The sequence below is a fragment of the Ammospiza nelsoni genome, chromosome 3, assembly GCF_027579445.1.
Source record: "Ammospiza nelsoni isolate bAmmNel1 chromosome 3, bAmmNel1.pri, whole genome shotgun sequence".
Taxonomy (NCBI): domain Eukaryota; kingdom Metazoa; phylum Chordata; class Aves; order Passeriformes; family Passerellidae; genus Ammospiza; species Ammospiza nelsoni.
Genome location: NC_080635.1, coordinates 92,277,250 through 92,298,842, shown reverse-complemented (window position 1 = coordinate 92,298,842; position 21,593 = coordinate 92,277,250). Strand labels below are relative to the sequence as shown.

Here is a 21,593-nt window from a genome sequence, read left to right as displayed (position 1 = left end):
CATTTCCAAAAATATTGGCATGTCTAAATTTTTGAATGCCCAGATGTTATCAATAACACTACTCTCCTGAAGGTGCCTTTACATCTCTCCATGAAACTATAATCTTTATTTAAAAATCATCAAAATGAGGTGTTATAGTAGTGAACATAAAAAATATGGTGTCAGGTATCCTATTATCAATACAAGGGCCCTTCAGAGAAAGTTTTCCTCTGTACAAATGCTACATCCAGTGTCTGAGAATTATTTTTCACCATGTAAAATGTGAAAGGTTGATAAAGAGGCAATCAAAAAATCCAAAACCATCATTCTAAACAGTGGCAAGGCAGATCAAATACAAGAATTCTAGTTTTCTATTCTTTTGTACTAATTCAGTACAAAAGGTTCCAAAAACCTTATAAGCAGTATGTCCAGATCCACTGAGGGTCAGATGCTTAAGAAAGAGAAGACCTATGTAATTTGAAATGGCATTTAATTCACTTCAGTTCACCCAATCACTTCTCAGGTGAGCAAATTATTCTAAGAGCAAGGGGATAAAAAAAAAAGCTGGAGGCTGTAAAGATAATTTAGTTTTCAAAGAGAAGTAGAAGTTCTCATAATGAAAACAGGGCAGTGAACCAAGCTGCAGTACCATAGCAAGGTCTTTTACCGATATATCTATTTCAAAATAAAGTAGTATAAAATGTGCAAGATTTTTTTAAAAAATACCTACTATTCTTGATCTCTTATAATAATTCTAAGCATCACAAATGCAATGTCAAGAATTATTTTGAGTTATTAAGCTCCTAGTTTCATCCGTGACTGATTTGTTTTCCAGTTTAATTTGTTTGAAGTCCTCCTTGATTCAGTGAGACATTACTGAAGTCAGTCCAAAAATACCTGGTTTGCTTGCCCAAAACAGCTACCAGCTGATTTCCAAATTGGTAACTCTGATTGAAATATCTACAGAGCAGCAGCAACTATGTCATGCGTGCCCAACTGCAATAATCATTATTAACAAAATCTAAAATCTCAGAGATGCTGCAGAAAAAACAAAAGAAGGCCCCACAATAGCAAAACAATTCCAGAGATGAACAATAATTGTTTGGTGTTTCATCAGATTTAACGATTTACTAACTCTTCATCCTTAAAAGCAGAACTTTGTATCCAGACTAAATCATTCTACATTAAGCAAGGTAGGTAAAAAGGACATTCCAAGACAATGCTCCCATCACTTATGAAAACAAAACATCATTGGGGCATAGGAGGGATTACATATTCCTGTTGGATATTCACAGTGTAAAAATTCATGCAGATGCTGCTTAAAGACCAGTACCTGTAGCTTAATCACTAATCTAGAACACCTATGTGTCTGCATTAAGTCATTCAAGAGTCAGTGTCACTGCTTGAAAACACAGCAATACCATCCCCAGCCACATTCAGGCTTCCATTTTTTCTTCAAGGTTTTCTGGGACTATGCAGCTCAGTTACCTGTAGACTGCCCTGTATGAACTCTCAGTGAATCTAAATACTCTCACAGCAAACATTGAAAATTAAAACAGTAGAAATTTCCCCAAAGGAAGCTGAATGGAATAGTGTACGTATTTATCAATCTATAACCCTCACAAAAGGAGAACACCTGGTTTCTTGAGAGAGACAAAGAATGCACTTAAGTTTCTGGATAGACAGATTGCTCAGGTTTAAGCAAAGGAGTGAAAATGTATAAAGCAAGTCTGGTGCTTTGAAAATGTGGAACTTAAAACTTTCTGGCAACCACACTGTGGCCTCCTGCAAAATACCCTTCCTAAAAATATTAGGTTCAATTTTTATAATTTAGTTAAATGGCCTAATGTTAAATTGGATTTTTAATTTCCAAGCCTGTGGAAACAGTTTCATTTCTTAATTCCTCAAAGAAAACAAGAGGGAGTTGAACATGAAATATCTCATGAAATACATTCCACTTAATTTTCCTTCTAGAGTTTCCCAGGAGTAGGAAGTAGAGGGATGCTAAACTGAGGCCCCAACAGTGGCATACCTGAGTAAAAATTACCTCTTAGAGAACGAACAGAGATTTGGGTGCTGAAGAGTGAGACTAAGAAATCTGATTAACTGTATAGGAGAATGAAATCTCCTGCTAGGGAATGAAGTCTATCTTCCAGCCTTTGCTTTTCTTCAGTATTGCAAGTATTTTTCTTCTATCAATGCTAAAGATTTTCACTGCTGGTTCCTAGTATAGTGAAATAGCCTTAAAGTTCAATGCTGCCACTCCAGCTTACATTTTATATTTGTTAATAGTAACTGAGGCTTTTTCAGTAAAGGAATTCAGAGAAAAGATCCCTCATACCTTTCTCTAATATTTCAATTCTATGTTTATCAAATTATCTTCATTTTTAAAGTGCTGTCTGAAGAGTAGCTTTGCTCTGCATGGCTGAACATAGGAAAGGTTTTGTCTTCAATAAGGCCTTAGATATCTAATCCCAAATCTCAGTGGGCCTTGTTAAAGCAACATCATAAAATTTTTACACATCCTTATGAGTTTGGAAAAAAAAATTGTTCTACGTCTCATTCAGAGCTTATACTGACTAATATGGCCTTAGGGAAGGGACTGTTGAAATTCTTGCATCTAGCCACTAGAAATGGATTGATAGATGCAATTATGATAAATAAGCATAGGTTTATTAAGTAAGATTTTTTTTTTAATTAGTAGTTACAGGTGAAAAAAAGAAGACATTCAGACCCAATGCATAAATGCTGTAAAGCTGGTGTAACCTGCAATTTCTGTGCACTGTGAGCACACTGGGAGGTATTTGCATCACTCAGTCTTGGTACTCAGTGACCTGATGGATGAGCAGGGCTGATGAAGCTACTGGTTTCAACAGCTGACCCTGCCTGGACACCTGAACTGCTCATCACTCATTTCCTAAACTTCCATGGTTCAATGTGCAGTGTTTTTAAGCAATCCAAAATTGGCAACAATTTACTTTCACCCACATGCTCTACACTGCAGCACTTGAGGACTTGACTGTCAAGTGGCTCCGATGTCTGTGCTGCAAAAGCAAGGCAAGGTGCAGTAACCTCACCTAAGACCATGACTGAAAAGCAGGGTTGGCTTCTGCAAGACAATCTGAGTTTCCCATCTAGGCTGTGCAGGGAGAGTGGCAGAGAGGCACCAGCAAACCCAGTTAGCAATGTGTATCTATCCCCTTGCCTTGTTTCTAATGGTCCCACCACTGTCCCCAGGAAAGGCTCTAACCACAAACCATGGGAATTAAGCACTATGTAGAAAACCGCCCTAATATGAGCTCACTGCCACTGTCACACCAGGCAGCAGTCTCAACACTGTCACTGGTACCAGAGGGATGGTGTCTGTGACACCCTGCCCTAACAGTATTGAAACAGGTGTGCATTCAGGGCTGTGGAATAGCCACAAATAGTAACATTGGTTTTCTCAGCAAAGCAAACCAAGCAAGCAGCAGGGAAGAATTATCTATGAAGAAAAAAATCAAATTAAATCAAAGTTGAATGAACCAAAGGTCTGTATGATGAGATGGCACTGCTGTTACCCTCTACATAAAGCTCTAAGTTGCCTAGCCACAGTACAAAGCACTTGGCTGGGTGTTCTTACAGAGGTTATTCCTACCAGCTGTGCCACATGAAGATTTATACACGCTCCATAAACTTTAATTCCCTTTTAAAGTCCTATTATACCAAGCAGGGGGCCATTTCTGAAGTTGAAATGGATTTTCAGAACAATATAAAGACAAAAATGTTTTCTGGCCTCTGATTTTTAAACCTTTGGGTAAAATTAAATCTCTTCCACGGCACTGTTGATATTCCATATAGTTATATTCACAAATACCAGGCACTCCAGAACATTATGTCTGAATCCAAAGGGAGAAGTTATCCTGCTGTACAGAAAAAATGCTGTAATCACTGTTCACAAAAATCTCTCAGCTTGATGCTTTGAAGTTTTTTCCTGATGTACTGACTTCAGAAGAGAAGGAAATTCAGTATTTTAAGATGCAATTACCTGCAGCAAAGAAAGAAACACCACAAATAATAGAAGTGGTAGATCCCAAATTTGCTGACAGCAAGATTTATTCTTTCTAGTCATTCAATCTAAACCATTGCCAAACAAAAGCCTAATGACTGAAGTTAGAATTTCATATATGCCATATTTTCCCTTTCACACTGAAACCACAATTTTAATAGATGAGTTTATTTTTATCATCATTTTCCCACTCCACAAAAAATTATACCTCTTACAAAAATTGTACAGAAGCTCACTCTGTGCAGGTAGAACAAAACTGAAGTATCAGATGTTGCTAGAAGTCAAATTTAACAAGCAATTAAATCCTAAATAAATAAAACCAGCAGTCAAGAGCACTGCTTCTTCTCCTAAACGTAAACTTCAAGTCAAAATGCTAAACCAGTATAGATTTTTTTACATCTATTACTACATCCCACAGCTCACTTTGGAAATTCACAGCAGACTAACTGCATATCTGGAAAGACTCAACTTTCCACTTGCCCCTTTTCCATGTCCTCTGCCAGTATGTGTCCTCACATGTCTGTCAGTTTTCCTCTGTGCAGGGAAATACTCTTCCATAAATAACCCCTCCACCCTTCCCAAAACTGTCCCTAGTTTTAACACTTCCTCTCCTCAGAGCTATTTCCCAAGTTTTCCCTTTCAACTATTCTGAAGCTTCCCCTTTTCTGCTACAGCAGAGATTTACCAGTGCCTGTTTAATCCTGGCTGATGCTGATGGAGCCCTTGGCAGCTCTCAGGCAGAGCTGTCCAGTCCTGCTGTCTGGCTGCAGACACGAGGCACAGCAGGAAGGATCACACAGAGCCACACACCAATCTTGTGAGAGCACTGGGAGCTGCAGCCCACACATACACCTTGACACAGTCAGATTAGTGAAGGCAAATTATTTGGGCTCTTTAGTTTTATGAGCTTTCTTAAAATTTTATGGGTCAAGAAAAAGGGAAAGTTAGTCTCAGCTTAGAAACACAAGAATCAGGATAAAGGAGGCATGCAGCCTGGCTGCCGAGTTCTGGACATGAGCAAGAGCAAAAGAAGAAAAAAGGAACAGAAAGGGGATTTAGATGGAAGACTTAAATCTATGTTTAAACCAATGCTGATGCAAGAATTGATGTTACAGACAGACTAAAACAGATTTTTGATAAAAGAAAGTGAAGTAGGCATGGAAAAACTGTGTCACAGATACCAGCTCAATAAGAAGTCTTTCAGTATATGACCTTGTTCAAACAGGAGATGCAACAGCTGAAAACAGGACAGCTACAAACCTTATGTATATTAAGTTAATTAGAATGGAGTTCAGATGTAGGAGAACACACCATAGGTAAAGAAATAAAACCACACTTGATAATTAACAAATGGTTGAATAACAGTCCAATCAAGACAGTACCAGTGTGGCTCTCTATGCAAAGATGTTCACAGACTAAAAGGATTTTTGGCTCAAAACATTTCAGGTGCATGTGGGAAGGGGCAGGTTGGGCCTTGGCTTCCATGAGGCAACGATGTGCCCCACACACCCCACACACCCCCAGGCCTGTATCCCAGCCCTGCAGAGGCTGCCAATCCCTGGCACAGCACAGGCAATGCTCCACACCCACCTCTGGAGCCCCACTCTAGCCCCAGAGTGACCAGATGACCAGAAGTCCCATGAGGGGAGGGGCCCAGGAAAGCCAAAGGGTATCTAAGCCAGGACATGCAGTGAGCACATCTTGACCCCATCTCTTCTTGGAACTTCTATCAGCTGAAGTGTGCTGGAACCAGGAGTGGTAGCTAAACTTGTTCTTTCCGGTACCCTCCTGTCTTTCTCTTTCTTCTACTCATTCCTTCTTCTTACAGTTTTGAGTACTTTAAAAATGGATGGGATTGGAGCTTGCTAAGTCAATGCTTTGAGAAGATGCTTTTATGTTGATTGAATGGTGCTCTAAACTTACGTCAAAATTCTCTGATTTTCCAAAGTGGCCAGTAAATTTTTTTTATTGTCTTGACCTCTTCAGAATATCTTACTAGTATTCTTCCCATGCATCTAAGGCAGAGTACATAAAAAACCATAAGCCCTTTTAAGACTCTTTTCAAGCATGTTTTTGGGGTCTTACAGATGTCACCCCAAATTGCTTCCAGAGAGCAAAAGAATCAGGTTGAAGGTGCATTTGAAAGTCTTTTGGCAGAGGTAGAAACTAAACTAGACATATAAAGCTAAAATACCTCCCTGCAAGAACAGCTACTGAGCTGTTACTCTCATGGCCATAGACAGTGGAAAACAGGCACGGTCAATCCAACATCTCACTTCTGAGTAGATCTCATAGTCCAGTCTTTTGGAAATCACTAGGCTGAAGCTCTAAAATTCCACACAATTTTATTCCCTGAAACAATCCTTCCCAGCTTTCCAGTCAGATCTCCTCCACATTCTCCTCAAACATTCATGCCCACAGATGGTGAAGTGGATTGAGAACTGAATGAAGGACAGATCCCAGAAGGCCCTGATCTGTGGCACAGGGTCTAGTTGAAGGCCTGGACGAGTGATGTCCCCCAAGGTTCAGTAGTGGGCCCAGTGTTGCTTAACCTATTCCTCCATGTCTTAGATGGAGGGGCAGAGGCCTCCTCAGCAAGTTCACTGATGACACAAAGCTGGAGGAGTGGCTGCTACCCCAGAGGGCTCTGCAGCCCTTCAGAAGGGCCTCGACAGAGTGGAGAGAGGGGCAGAGAGGAACTTTCTGAAATTCAACAAAGGCAAGTACCTCGGGTACTTGCCAAGGGTTACTCTTCCTGCACCTGGGGAAGAGTGCCCTGGCTCTACTACAGGCTGGAGACTGACTTACTGGGAGATGGACCTGGGGGTCCTAGTGGAACAAGCTGTCCATGAGCCAGCACGGGGCCAAGAAGGCCAATAGTATCCTGGGGTGCATTAGGAAGCGCATTGCCAGCACGTGAAGGGAGGTGATCCCGCCCCTCTACTCAGCTTTAGTGAGGCCACATCTGGAGTCCAGTTCTGGGCTTATTACAAGGAGACACGGAGCTCCTGGAGCAGGTCCAGTGGAGGACAGCAAAGTTGACGAGGTGACTGGAGCATGTCTCTTATGAGGAAAGGCAGAGGGAGCTGGGTCTGTTCAGTCTGGAGAAGAGACAGCTGAGAGGCGACCTCATGAATGTCTATCAGTATCGAAAGGGAGATGTCAGAGGTTGGAACCAGGCCCTTCTCAGTGGTGCTGAGCAATAGGGCAAGAAGCAATGGGTAGAAACTGATGCACAGGAAGTTCCACCCACATATGAGGAAGAATTTTTTTTACTGTGCAGGTGACTGAGTATTGGAACACATTGCCCAGAGAGGTTGTGGAGTTTCCCTCACTGGATATATTAAAGAACCATCTGGATTCAATTCTATGCCATATGCTCTAGGATGACCCTGCTAGAGCAGGGTGGTTGGACCAGATGGCCCCACAGCGGTGACTTCCAACCTTACCCACTCTGTGATTTTGTGATAGGTATCACTTATTATGCTTATTAATTATACAAATAATTTAATTTATAGCTTAAGGCCAGTATGCAGAGGAGCCATCAAAAGAATTACTTGCAATGTTTTGATGCCACAGTATTCAAAACAGGCAACCAGCAGTAATATCCTATTGCTGCTGTACACACAAAGATGGAAGTATCCTGACCAATTTTATAAATAAGCCTTTTTTCTATGGTCTCAAGTCATACACTCCCAATTTGCTTTAGCCTTACCAATTCAAAAATATTTCAAGTAAAAGTGGCAGCTTAAATCGTAAAGTATTGTTAGTTTACACAGCCTGTCATGGAGAAATACAATAGAAACAACAAATGCTAATTAATTTAAAATAGGCCAAGATACTAAAATCCAATAAATAAATCAAGGTTTGAAGTTTAAGTAGTTAATGTCAACCATCTGTCCAATAAGCTTTTATAAGATTTGCTTTTTCACTCTTGGCTCATTATTTGATTCCTGCCTGCTCAAATAGATCCCGTCATTTTAAAGGCATTACAGGAGTTGAGTACTTACAGCTCCCAAGCAAACCCAACAGTCTTTATAAGTCTATGAGAAACAAACTGCAAGCATTCAAGTGGAAATCTGCTATGTTTGATGTATGGGTATAAAATTACCCTCACCGGATCAGCACTATCATATTTAGGCTACCCGGTTTTAAAAAAAGCAGTGTTACAAGGAAAGCAAAATGAGAGCTATACATATATATAGTAAGATTTGAGTAGATGTGACATTGATTTCCTTCCAGCACATAAGTCTAGCCCCTAATTGTAATCAGCAAGAACACTACATGCTGTAGTTTAGGATCCCCATGTCCATTTAGCAGGTGGGAATTCTGAATTGTTTGCTAATCCCCACCCAAAATCTAGCAGGATGTAATTTCATGGGAGGTTAAAAGAGTACTACACATCAGCAGTGAACTTCTGGAACTTGTCACTTGATTGTGGGGGCAGACAGCACCAGAAGGCGAAAAAGTATTTATACAAACACATGACCAAAAGGTGAATGAACAGACAATAAAGGAAATAGGCAGGGCTGTATCCTCTGACATCTTTAACACAAGCACAGAGCTGAGCACTACAGGAAAGTGCTCACACACTACTCTGAAGAACATTTCTGGATGTTGGAGGGATGATACAGAACTAAGCAGAACATGCTAAAGTGTTCTGACCCAGCATGGTATTTCTTACATTCCTATCATCCTATAGGTGTTAACTACCTGGCAAGGCAGTTGTTTCTGACACACATTTTAAATTGGTTTCAGGTAGTCTTGCTGCTTTTAATTTACAATTTTTTGCCACCCAACTTGACATTTCTCTTATTACCAATCCTAATATTCCTCAAAGAGCTGAACTACAGCAAGATAAGTCAAAGACACACGAAAAGTACCAAAATTGTGCTTACCTGAATTGCAGTATTTCACAAATAAATATGAAGAATATGGGAAAAAGGTAAAAGCCTAAAATTTATTTTTTGTTTTACCACATTACTGAATCACAAATCCTGATTCAAAAGCATATTTGTGATCAGAGATCATAAAGAAATATTTATCTGTCTTTTCTTTAAAAAAATTAGACCATAAGAAGTAGTTAAGCAATAGCCCTTAGTCAATTTCATATTTTTATATTGCCAATTATTCTGTAGATAGCATTTAACACTTTTAATGCAGAGAACAAAAGCAGTACCCTGCTAGACAACTACTAATACAACAGCATTTTTCACAATACACAAGAAGACAGGCAGGCTACCAGTCAGATAATCAACAAATGGATAAGCAATTTGGGATTACAAATCCCATTTTAAAAAGCAGTAAGAATCCTTCATCCTCTGACTTCAATGTGAAATTTCAAAAGATGAACAAAAAAAACCAACCTAAGTAAAAAGCTCAGCAGGAATGATAAAATGAGTCAAATTTTTGAGAAAAAATAGGAGAATTTGTTCAGTAGACAAAAAGTTTATTCCAACAGTTTTATCTACTTCAATTAGTACTTCTAATTTTAAATAGCAAAGATTAGATACCAAAAATACAACAGCTCCAAAGAGCAGAAAGATATATCAGGTCTGTGTTTAAGAGCAAGAACTAAGTTCCTAAGTAACTACCACAAAGGGATGCTGCACCTGGCAGGTGTAGTTTCAATAAACAGGAAAGTCAGGATATTTCTACCAAAAGTTATACTTAAAAGTTGTGTACACTTTTTCTCAGAGGTGAGGAAGGATGCTACTGAAGAGCAGTCTGCTGTCTCAAATTTCATGAGGCTTATAGCTTCCACATGTCTATCAAACTCTGAGAGGTATTCTTTTCCTTCCTGTCCCAAAACCCTGACTGGCATCAGACTCTGTCTTTTAAAAATTTCTGCCTGACTGTTCAGACATCTCTTCTAAGGTAACTCACTCCACCCACGGTGTCAGTTCTCTTAACTTGATACCATGAAATAATTCAAGAAGGGAACAGAAAAAAAAATAAATCTGAAACAAACCAGACCTTTCATGTTCTGTTTACAATCACATCTACTCTTTTAATCATTCCAGATAGAGAAATCAGCTTACAGATAGCACAAACCAGAGAAACACTGGTCACTCCTCAGTCAATCAAATATTGATCTATGTGGTCCCATGTGTTTTCTACAGGCAAGAGTCACTGAAAAACTGAAAATCTCAGACATTCAAAAATCAGTGAAAAAGGACACAGTTTGATGTTTTTATGAGAAGTGAATTACTCTAGGGTCATATATAGAATGAAAGCCATTCTTGGGAGCAATAAACAACATTCTGGAATACATCAATAACAGCTTCATAAACAGCTAACTATATATGGACTGTAATAAAAGCTAGGACTAATAAAAAACTAGGACTCAAACCCTCCAGGTTTTCAGCCACAAACTCAATTTTCCAGCTTATTCTTGTCCCTCTAAAGCTAATAAAATGCACAATTTCTGGAAGTAATTTTTCAACCCCCAAATTATAAGCAGCAAATTTTTATATAGGAAAAGGTTTCTGCAAAAGCTGTAAACCATTCAGAGATGCACATGGGATACAAAAATCTATCAACAACCTTTTGACAAAGCTTTGCCTAGCAGTCTACTCTAAAGGGAAAAGTGCAATTCTCCTCTCACTGTACCTTCACATATATTTTGTGAGATCAAGTTATGGTCAAATTGCCATGGAACCACATTTTCAATTTTCTTCATACATTTTTACAACATTCTCACTTCAACAGTATTTACTATTATCACTCCCAGCAGCTAAGGCTGTTTACATAAGGTGTTATTTGCCAAGAACCTGCTACTTGAAAGGAAGACCTCTTCTGTCTGCACAGCAGATTTGTAGGTGGAGAAAAGTAGCCTTGTTGAGAGAAAAGCAGAGGGAACCAACATAATCACATGCACATGATCCATAAAGGACAGAGCAGAAAATACATGAGGTGTCCTTCTCTAATGGAACTCAAACACATTTATAAGATACTTTTTTCATGCTGTTTCAATTAATTTGCTGTAGAAGAATTTTCATAAAGCTCCCCCAGGGGCTAAAAGCCTAACTACAGACAGACTTAGTCAGAACTTGTGTTATCACACATAACACACACCTAAGTGTTTCTAGCCCTGCTTCACTGCTGAAGGAGTAAGATACAACTCACTACAACACTTAAAGGCTACCCTCAGGAAGATAGAGGAATACAGCTCTAAGGAGAAATGACAAGAACTACTATAAGTAGCATGTGTGCATACACTTAACCCTATTTTAACTTCACAATGTCTTGAAAGTTACTGAATGTCCTCAAGCAAAGCAGCCTAATATACAGAGAATATCCAGAGCACAGCTGTTAAGATTCCTTGCCAAAATAAAGGTATATGGAGAGAGGCTCCATGTGACATGTTCACAGTTTGTTCCTATCCCATATATCAGTTGCTCTCCCTGAGACTGGAAGAAGACAGATGCTTCTTCCTTCCACAGACAACACGGAGCTGGGAAGAGCCATCAGCAGGACACATGATGGGAACAAAAATGGCCATGACCAAGGAGGAAAAAAATTCTGAACAAAATTAGGATGCCATTTGATAAAGGCACAAACCTGCACAAAAAAAACCAGGAATGCTGCTCATTAGACTGCAATCCACCTGGAAATGAGCTGATGGTCAACATAGATCAACAAATTTGACATGAAATCAGAGTATTGTTGATGCCACACAACAGGTAATTAACTTCACAGCAATGTTCAGCCTAACTCAGACCACAGCATTGTTAGAAAAGGCTTCAGGATCAGCCACCCTAAACAGCAACAACTCCAAATGGGTAATTACCAGTCAGCAGCCAGTAATGAACCACAGACATTTATCCTACTTGAATGTTTGTTTCCTTTGCATTCTTAACATTTAGAGCAATAGTGAATGTAAGGTACAGTGATAGATATGCCAGTGATTTACCGGAGGAAAGAGAGTTCTGTTGTAGTGTTGTTCACAGGACATAATTCCTAATTTAAGGGGAAAACCACTTCTGTATCCAAGGAAGAGCATTAAGCATTAAGTTAATTACAAAGAATTGCAAAACCGAGCTCTGAATAAAGGAGGGATAAAATGAGTTTTCGAGCGAGACAATGCATTTCTTCTGACACCCTGGAAGTCTTGAAACAAAGATCACATTCAAAAGTCTCAACATTCCCCTCAAGAAAAATATTCAAGTGCATCCCAATGAAAGGGTGCCTGAATGTGAATTATTAGGCAATATCAGTCAGACTCTCTTTAGCAGCAGCATTTGCCAAGGAAGAATTTCATAAAGCCCAAGATGTCAATTGCTACAATGGAACCGTGTATTTATCTCACAATAAGTAGATTTATGCTTGTGTACATAAACTAAGTACAGATTTTGTTTTGTTTCTTTAGCCATGTTTTACAAATATGTGATTGTGCTACTACATTTAGATATTAAAAACAATACTTCTAGTTAACCTTAATCTGTTTTAACCTATGGTACAGCAAGCCAGCACAGACTCTGCAGTGTCCACAAGTAAGAAAGGAGCTTCCCCTCCCATCACACAGCTCAGATTCTGGCCCTGCCAGAACTGGACAGAACCCAAGTGTACCCAGGGACTCACAGCAACTGAAGAGGCCCTCTGACCTAAAACAGGATGCCAGAGTGCACACTTATCCCTTGCAGCTACTGGGGTCTGCTGGGGTCTAGGTCACATGCAGACCTCCTGTTCATCCCTTTCTATTCTGGAGGTGTTCTTGCTTATTCCTCTCTCATGGGAAGCAGGTCCTGGGCTCTGAAACCTTTCCTTTACTCCAAAGGCAGGTGTATGTGCAGAAGACAGCAAGGTTAGGTGCTATAATTTTTATCAGAATGTGGGCATCTGAAAATTTTGGAACTTGCACTAATCAAGAAATCATGTTTGTATGACAACATGACACTTGATTCTAAATGCAAATGCATCACATTAAATAAGTCAACCAAAGCACTTCAACCTGTTTCCACTAACTCATTTATCAGCTGGCCTCAAGTACCACCTGAATCTGTGCAATCAGACTGAAATCTTTCTATATGGAACAGGAATGTAAACACAGCATAAGCAAAAATATCAACATGTGCCCTTAGAAACAACAAAACTCTTTGGTCTATATTTTAATATTAAAAAGCAAAAATCTAACAACAATCTGGTTGTTCTCTGTAATAGAAACCAAATACTACTCCCCTGGCATTTTGCTTAAAAAAACATTTTAAGAAATATGCAAATTCAAAGAGGTTTATATCTGAGATTAACAGACTGTCCAAAAAACGTGAAAGAAATACTAACCCAAAGCAAATGAATACCAGAATCTGAGTTTAAAAAAGGTTGTACTTACTCCTTATTTCTGCATTGAATGCATGGCTGGTAAAGGACTTTGAGAGCATTCCAGGATCCCACTGGTCCAGAGCTAGGTGTAAGGATATCTCCAAACAGTGTAAAATCACTGTGGGAGGAGGAACTTCCTAAAGACTCTACCAGCAATGTGTCAGAATTTAAAAGCCAGATCTATAAATGAAAAATAATTTTGTTTACTGTACATTAGATACACTTCAATTTGTTACTTTACTGTGACCCTAAAGCCACATTTTTACAAAGTTTCCAACAAAGTATTAACAGACATAAATTGATATTTTATTATTTAGAGAGTCTGCACAGCTTCTAGTGGAGAAAAAAGGGTAATACAATACTGATTTATCAGTATTGAAGCTGCCTCTTTTTGTGGCTCTAGCACATTCCCTTTGGTAGGAACAAAAGCAATAGTCCCAAGTCATCTCTTTTAGTACCAGATGTATTATTTCTCCAATTTCATAATTTTTAGGCATTAGTCAAGCATAGGGTGTTGAGCAATTGAGGGCTAAAGACAGGAAACTGAAAGACTGCCCACTGAAGTGCCAAAAACTGAGGATTTTTAGAAGATGCATGATGGTTATGACTCTATGGACCTAATACATGAAAGAAAAAAGACAACAATGAATACGGTCTAAAAGGCATGTTGAAATTTACAAACAGCTGGAGCAGACCTTCACTTGGAAAATAAATATCAAGTTTCACAATGGGACTAGCACTCTTCAGCCCTATTTGCTCACAGCAATTCAAAAGATATTTACTGGGGAGAGTTTTGAGAAATTTGAACTTTTTGCATCCCATTATGGATCTTATTTAATCTTTGTTTGATTTGGTATCAGTGTTCTGACTTGGATCCAGGGCTTTCCTGCTAAACACCATACAAATAAGTCAGGCTTTTCCTTAATTCACAGCTTGCAGTAGTGAAGTGATCCAAGTTAACAATGGAAATCAATTTTTACAAATGTGGCACCTGTATGAAATGTTTATATATGAAATATTTATCATAGAAAATGGGATTTATACAGTGTTGCTCACTAGAGAGCAATCTTCTGCTTCTCATGATCTAATCAGCTTCAAGTAAAACAAGTTACATGATGTTATGTAGCAGACACATGATATCCCCTGTGGAGGGAGAAAGCAGTCATTAACAGGACACATAGTATATGTTGCAATTGAATGCGACAGTCACAATTTATCAGAGCCCAGGGCTCAGGACATTACAGTGGAAGCTTCATAAAGAAGGAAGGAGATATATTGATAAAGATACCTTGGGAGAGAATAGGAGGAGGAGAATCACTTCAGCATATGCACATGAATGATGACAAGCAAGCACATTTGGCTTTGGAAGACGCTGTTCATCAGTTTTGCTCTAGTAACTCACTGTACACATTTACAGCCTAAACTGCAAAATATACCTCATTAGCTAGGACCATTACACAAGGTGCTTAAAGCCAAGTGCTGGAGAGGTGTTGGAAGAAAATGAAACAGAGAAACACAAGCCACTGCCAACACAAACTGAACAGAGTTTCTTCCTTTTGAAATTTCTAACAAATCTGTGTGGAAGGAGCTTCCTGGGATGTTTTTCAGCAGGGGAATATCCTTCAAACAAGACAAGGGAACAATGTAGCAATAGCTGTCTGCTCCTTTCAGAATCCTTCTGCAATCTGCTGCAGAGAAAGCAACCAAAGCATTTCATTTGCAACACAGTCCATTGGAAATGGACCTCTTTCCACACAAGTATCACATCTCACAATCATGTTCTAGAACTTGTATGTATGTCTTTGTTTCACCAGCAACACAACAGATCTGCATTAATAACTTAGCACACAATATAGAGAAAGTAAATGAATCTCTGGGGGTGGAAGGATTCCCAGCCATGAGCAAAATCAACTTCTGAACTACACTTACTTCTTTAGGCAGCATTTTCATTCTTTTCCTTATGTATGAATTATTTTTTTATCTTGCTTTCGATCTGAGTGAACAATTGCTCACCCAGACTCAGTGTGTTGACTCTAAGAATTTTATACATGTATTTCTGGCTAACAGTTTCATATTTTGAGCTGTGCTTTCAACTATGTTATTCACAATGTGCAATCTCTCCTTTCTTTCTACTTCTTTGTACAGCAGAGCTGGCACAAGAAAATTCCTTCCATATTAACTCCAGTAAGAAAAGAAACTTTGCAGAAAATATATATACATAAAGTGTAGAATTCATTCACAATGCCATTGAGTACCTTTTCTGAAATGACAGAATCAGAAAAAAGTAGGGGGAGGGGGGTTGTTGTTGATCTTCCTCTCATTGTTTTCTTTTGGTTTCAAATCACTTTGTCAAGAGACTTAAAAAGATGTTCTTTGGGGACAAGTGGCAACAAAGCTACCGCAGTTATACTTCATGGGACTTGAACCAAACAGCTGAAATACCATGATTTAGACTCTGTGATCACTTTCCCTATATCTCATTCTGAGTTTCCAGCATCAAATTGTGGACAATTAGGCATCAATTTGAATTTAACATGGGTAAAAAAATGGCTAAATCTTTTATTTTTCCTTGCTAGTTCTTTCCTAGTTATTGCAGACATTACCATGACTTTCATCATCACACAGGTCACTAATGCAAACATCTTTCATTACAGCTATTTCATTGTCACACTCAGAGTGCTCAGGTAAAGATGCCATTTCCTTGTATTTCACAAAAATAAAGCTCCCTGAGAGAGCTGGGCAGCCAAGTCTCAGCAAGGTTCTCATTACCTCACTCCTTGACCACTGCAATGTTCACCCCACCTCCAGTCTTAACAAATGCAAACTGGTTCTGCTCATGCCCCTCAAGACAGGGACAATAATCAGACTGACAGGTCTCTCCCATTTTGTTACATACTAATTTTCTTGGGATTTCTTCCCATTCCTCTCAGCTCACTCCTGAAATACAAGCTGCCTTATTTTCAAAAGACTTTATAGCCTAATCCCACTCCAAAAAACACCTTTCCTTCCATCCTGAAAGACTAGACTTAGTGTTCAAAGAGTCCAAACCATTGCACACTTTTTGATTTTTCCAGATGTAATCTTTTTCGGTCTTATGAGGTTGATCCCATCCATGAGATGAATTCCCTGTATCTATCCATAAAACTAGTTATTTACTGCTTTCAAAGCTACACTTTTTGCAATAGAGAAAAAATAGGTATCTATTGAGATGCTGCTATGCTGACCAATAATGTCCCATTTTTCTTGTGTCCTCCTATCTCACTATCTGCTTGCTGTCTTCCTCTTATTCTCAGCTTCTAAATCATGCAACTACAAGGCAGGGAACCCTTCAACAGGAGAGCAAAAAGAGGAGACAAGTGATTCACAAATGTGAAGAGAGCAGTGATACAGGACAAATAAGGATACCTGTATGTACCACTTTTTTTCCCTGAAACAAAGAAACTTTAATTGACATCCTTTAAAAATGAAAAAAAGAAAACCCAACATCCTAAGTAGTGTATAGCTTAAACAACAGAATATGTTTAACTTAAAAAATGGAAACCCATATTATGGTATGTGTGAATAACATAATTGGTAGTGTTAAGTGATACATCCAGAGGAAATGAGGAAAATAAGTATACATACTATTTGTGGTTTAAAAAAATTAAAAATACTTGTGAGAAACCTTAACCATAATTACCACATACACAGTTTCAGCTGTGTGTATTCATGTAGGCAAGCACAAACACTGTGAACTAGAATCTTTGGCTCATTCTCAAAACAAACAAGTGGGACAGCTGGTTCATGATGCATCAGTGATGAGACTACTTGTGTAACTTGGCTGTGTGCTCACAGCCCCAAGCACCCAGGTTTCACTGTTGAGCTATTGATAATCATTAATATAAACAGAGCTTACATTATACTTGTGTCCACAAGGCCTCTGAGTCCTAAGACTTAACCCATGACTCCAGAACAGCTGTTGGTGTGTATACAGTAGTGAGAACCTCACCGTGGACAGGAGTAAGGACTTTCTGATGTTAAATACTAAAAACACCTGCAAAAAACTAACAACTCACCAATATAAAGGAAAATATGCCAATCAGAAGCCAGTCCCTATCTAATTCAGCCTACTCCTCTAATCAATACATTGGCAAAAATGCAGCTCAGAGCTAAAAGTAATGGCAATCTACTAAATAAAGTGATTTTTCTGTAAAAAAATAATCAGTCTGCTGTATATAAACTACTAGACTTAAGCACCAGAATTTTACACAACTTGGCAATAGATAAGCTACAAGGGAAAAATCCCAATGATTTTTGATGACTCCTCAATTAGAATATATATAATTATAGGTATGCTTATGAAACCTTCATTTTATCATCACAGAACAGGTATTTCTCAGTGGTTGTACAAATGTTGTCTTGGCATTAAAATTTATTTAAAGGCAACAGATATACACTTGCCTCAGCATCTGGATGATCCAAAATCATAGAACTTGGACAATGCATATATACAACAGTTTATATAATTACATTGCCTCAAGAAAGTGCATTTCTAAGTTTATCCAGGGCAGGAATCTCTAATCATGTATTTCTTTGTGTCTATGAATTATTTCTATAAACTGCAAAAATACAAATTCTATACCCATATTTAGTTTGGACATAAAAGGAAACATCTCTGGTTATAACAAGTATACAGTATTAAGTTAACTCTTATCCATCTTAAAAGTTTGAGGAATCTAGCTGTCACTATCTAAATATCAAGCTTAACCAAGTTTAACAGCATTAGAACATTAAGCATAATAGGCAATTTTATTTTTATCTTCACTTCACTTTGCAATGCAATGTACTACTACACTAATGGTCCCTGCTGACTTGAGACAAAGCTTGTGAAAGATGCTATACAATTTGATTCTCTTCTGGTGATTAAAGAGAAGTGCTGGAGCAAGAAGGTGAAATATAGATTAAAAAATTAAAACTCAAGCTTTCCATATTTTCTGGATACAAAATAGTATTATTTCTGTGTTACTTATGGTGCATCTGTAGTACTTTCATTACTGTATCAATAAAATTTATATGTGCACATCTAATTAGAGAAAAAACTTGTGGATATTCTTACTTGAACAGATGTACCTCAGAACCACTTCAAGAACTGGAATTTAGTAATTTTTTAAACATACAATAATGAACACCATAAATAATACATTTTAGGAACTGGGATACATAGGTTAATCTTCTTTACCAAGATGAAGATTTAAAAACTTACCAGAATATAGGTTTTTCCATTATCTCCTTTTATGGTGAATCTAAATGTGCTTTTTGCAGAGGATAATTCCAAAAGACACTGAGCAACAATGCTCTGTACAAACTGAGACCTGTTTAAGAATTAACCACATTATTATATGTTTTCATAGCAACCACAGTCATTCATACCTATGCACTCCAGGTAAATGAGTAGTAACTCATACTTCAATCCCACTACATCCTACAATCACATTTTACTGAAAGATGGGGCTTTTTTATCTTCCTCTCACTCAAAACCAGAGAACTTTTTATTTCCTACAACAGGAAATTTTTTTAATAGATCAGGATTCTAAATTGCTTTACACCCTTTATTTTGGCTGACACCAACTGTCAAAGGTTGAATAGAAGATTTGAAGATTTTCCCCATTACATTTTACACATATGAACACAAATTCAGAATTATGCATATGTTTCAAATAAAATTCCCAAAAAGAAAGAACTGTGATTAAACCATTGTACATGATACCAGGTAGCTAGATCAAGTTCTGTTTCATCTTAGTCTTAAATTCAAACTGAATTACTTGAAAATTCAGAAGTCTTACTTCAAATAAAACATTTCAAACTTTACTTAATTTACCTTTACATGAAATAGACTTCTGTTTCCATAATAAGTCACCAGACATTGTGCAAACTTAAAGAGTTCAAAATAAAAAAGTATTTTATTTTGGCATATCACCTCAATAGTGAGACACTGTGACAAATTACACACAATCTCCTGCATCACACTCGAAGATGAGCAAGCAAAACTGCACATGAGTGAATCCAGGCTACTTTGCCTTTACAATACTTAATTCTGTGATGATTATATAAAATTGCACTCTGTTATTATATGCAATTATTCAAAAAACAACAACATAAGAGCATTTCTGGAATCCTTTTAAAACATATACTTGAGCAAATTATGTGATTATTTTGTTACCTTGGTGTTGGACTGAAACCTCCCTCAGCTGATTGAATAACCACCTCAGTGACATAATATTTAATGGTACCTAAAATGAAAAAAGTATTTTTCAACTATAACAGAATAACCAACTTAGTAAGATTAGACTGTAAGTCACCATATCACTACACTAGTCAAGTATTTGTTTAGTAGTCAATTAAGAGGTGCAGCAGACAATTATATTTTGCTTGAGTTTGTAGGAGTATGTAAGCAACCATAACAAAAAAACCTACATTGCCTGAAGAAAACTGCTCCAAGCTAATTACAAGATCAGCAATTTCTCATTCATATTGATCTTTGTTTAATGCTGGGAACAATCATCGTGAAACCAAGCAAGCAAGAGCTCAAGCCAAACCCAAAAGATGAATTGAAAGAACTTTCCTAAAGCACTGAGATCAGCATAGCTTACATAAGTATTTTAGTACCCTCTGCTGCTTAGTAATGCTGCAGTGAATCACTAGAGACAGTTTTAATAACAGCTCACACAGGGGAATAATTTCCTTCTTTGCTCAAAGAGCAGAATGGAACTTCTTTCCGAAAATCACATTCACTCAATGTTAACACTGCATACATTCTGAATTTCAATGTAACTGTCCACCAAAAGCTCCACTAAGACAGCTTTTCACACTAAATGGAAGTGTTTGAGGAGATAATTTAACCTCCATCCATGAAGGCAGGTCAAAGACGATCACATCGAAGATCTGGGTCTGTGCTGCAAATACAGCCTAACCAGAGGGCCAGCAAAACAGGTTAAGAGTCATAAATTCATTCTACTAAGTCTCAAGATGTGAACAACTGGAAGATTAATTTGGTCCACAAGTTTTAAGGATGGAAGGATCTGATCTCTGTCCACACATATCATTAAAACTTGATGAAAGCAAATATTTCAGAAGGACACTTTCATCTGTTTTAAACCCTCCAAAGGCTTGGTAACCCCTTCTCCAGGTAAATACTACACTTTCTATATTATTTTCAGCGTTAGGAAGTTATATTTTACCTCTAAATTCAATTAAGTCTGCTCCATGCTGTGTGAGTTCTTGGAGACAGGAAGAAAAGACAGTTCAGTCTCTCTAGTTCCTCAGCCATTACCCTGAGTAAGGAATTGGTGCTACTGCTACAAGGGGATTGGGAATTCAGATGTTTGCTTGCAGAGGGATAGAAGCTGTGATTTCCCAAGAAAAAATCATACAAGTAAATGTGGAGAGTTGGGGGAAGGAATAGCCCATGAGGGAATCTCAAGGCTGAACCTGGTCTCCACAGCTACAGCACTCTAATCCTGCTTTATCTTCAAAACACTGATACCTGCTCATGAGGAAGCACCAAAGCATGCCAGTCTAAGTTTGCTCTCTAGTCTCCTTTCGCAGAGATGGTTCTGCCTAGACTTACATTATCCATCTCTTTTGTGCTCTGAACTCTACCAAAATCTCCTGTACTACTGAAGAAACATGGCCAAAACAATGGAAATCCTATCTAACTTCAGCCATGTGCAGAGTGCATACCAAATCCCTGCACATTGATAATGTTTGCCTTTCCCTACTCCCACTGATCTATTACTCATGACCTTGTTATTCATGCTCTTTTCCCGGCACTCCTTTCCCAAAGTCACATCTTGCTTTGAGGGCTTTCAAACATTGTACCTTAAATTTGGTTTCATTAAAGCCTGTATTGTTCAGATCCCTGTACAGGACAATCAGAACATTCTATAACAGAAGACACAGAATACCTTCTGTCCTGTCTCACCTTATGGCATTTCTTAAACAGGCTTTGCATTTTCTGAGACTTTTTTATATCCACCAGATCTCTGAACTGAGGCAGGCTCACACTGACTGATGCAGTGGAAGAGAGGGAGGATGAAAGAATGAATCCTGCTAATAACAGTCTGATCATTGCTTCTCTGCCAAGAATAGCTGAATTTTAAAAACAGCCAGACCCTCTTCTTTACACCACTTCAAGTAAATCCTGCTGATCCAATATAATTACATCTTTTAAACCAATAATCTCATCAGCTCATCATCGGATAAGGAT

At 38.2% G+C, this 21,593-nt stretch overlaps 1 protein-coding gene across 2 annotated transcripts in view; it reads right to left on the bottom strand.

Moving 5' to 3' along the window:
• The window catches only part of UBE3D (ubiquitin protein ligase E3D), a 76,398-nt gene that overhangs the window by 42,977 nt on the left and 11,828 nt on the right, over window positions 1–21,593 (bottom strand). For both annotated transcript variants that reach the window (XM_059467797.1, XM_059467796.1), the window contains 3 exons: window positions 19,548–19,617; window positions 18,591–18,699; window positions 13,359–13,528 (listed from right to left, as the gene is read on the bottom strand). In XM_059467797.1, the coding sequence (XP_059323780.1) occupies window positions 13,359–13,528; window positions 18,591–18,699; window positions 19,548–19,617 (349 nt within the window). The remainder of the gene's footprint in view (window positions 1–13,358; window positions 13,529–18,590; window positions 18,700–19,547; window positions 19,618–21,593) is intronic.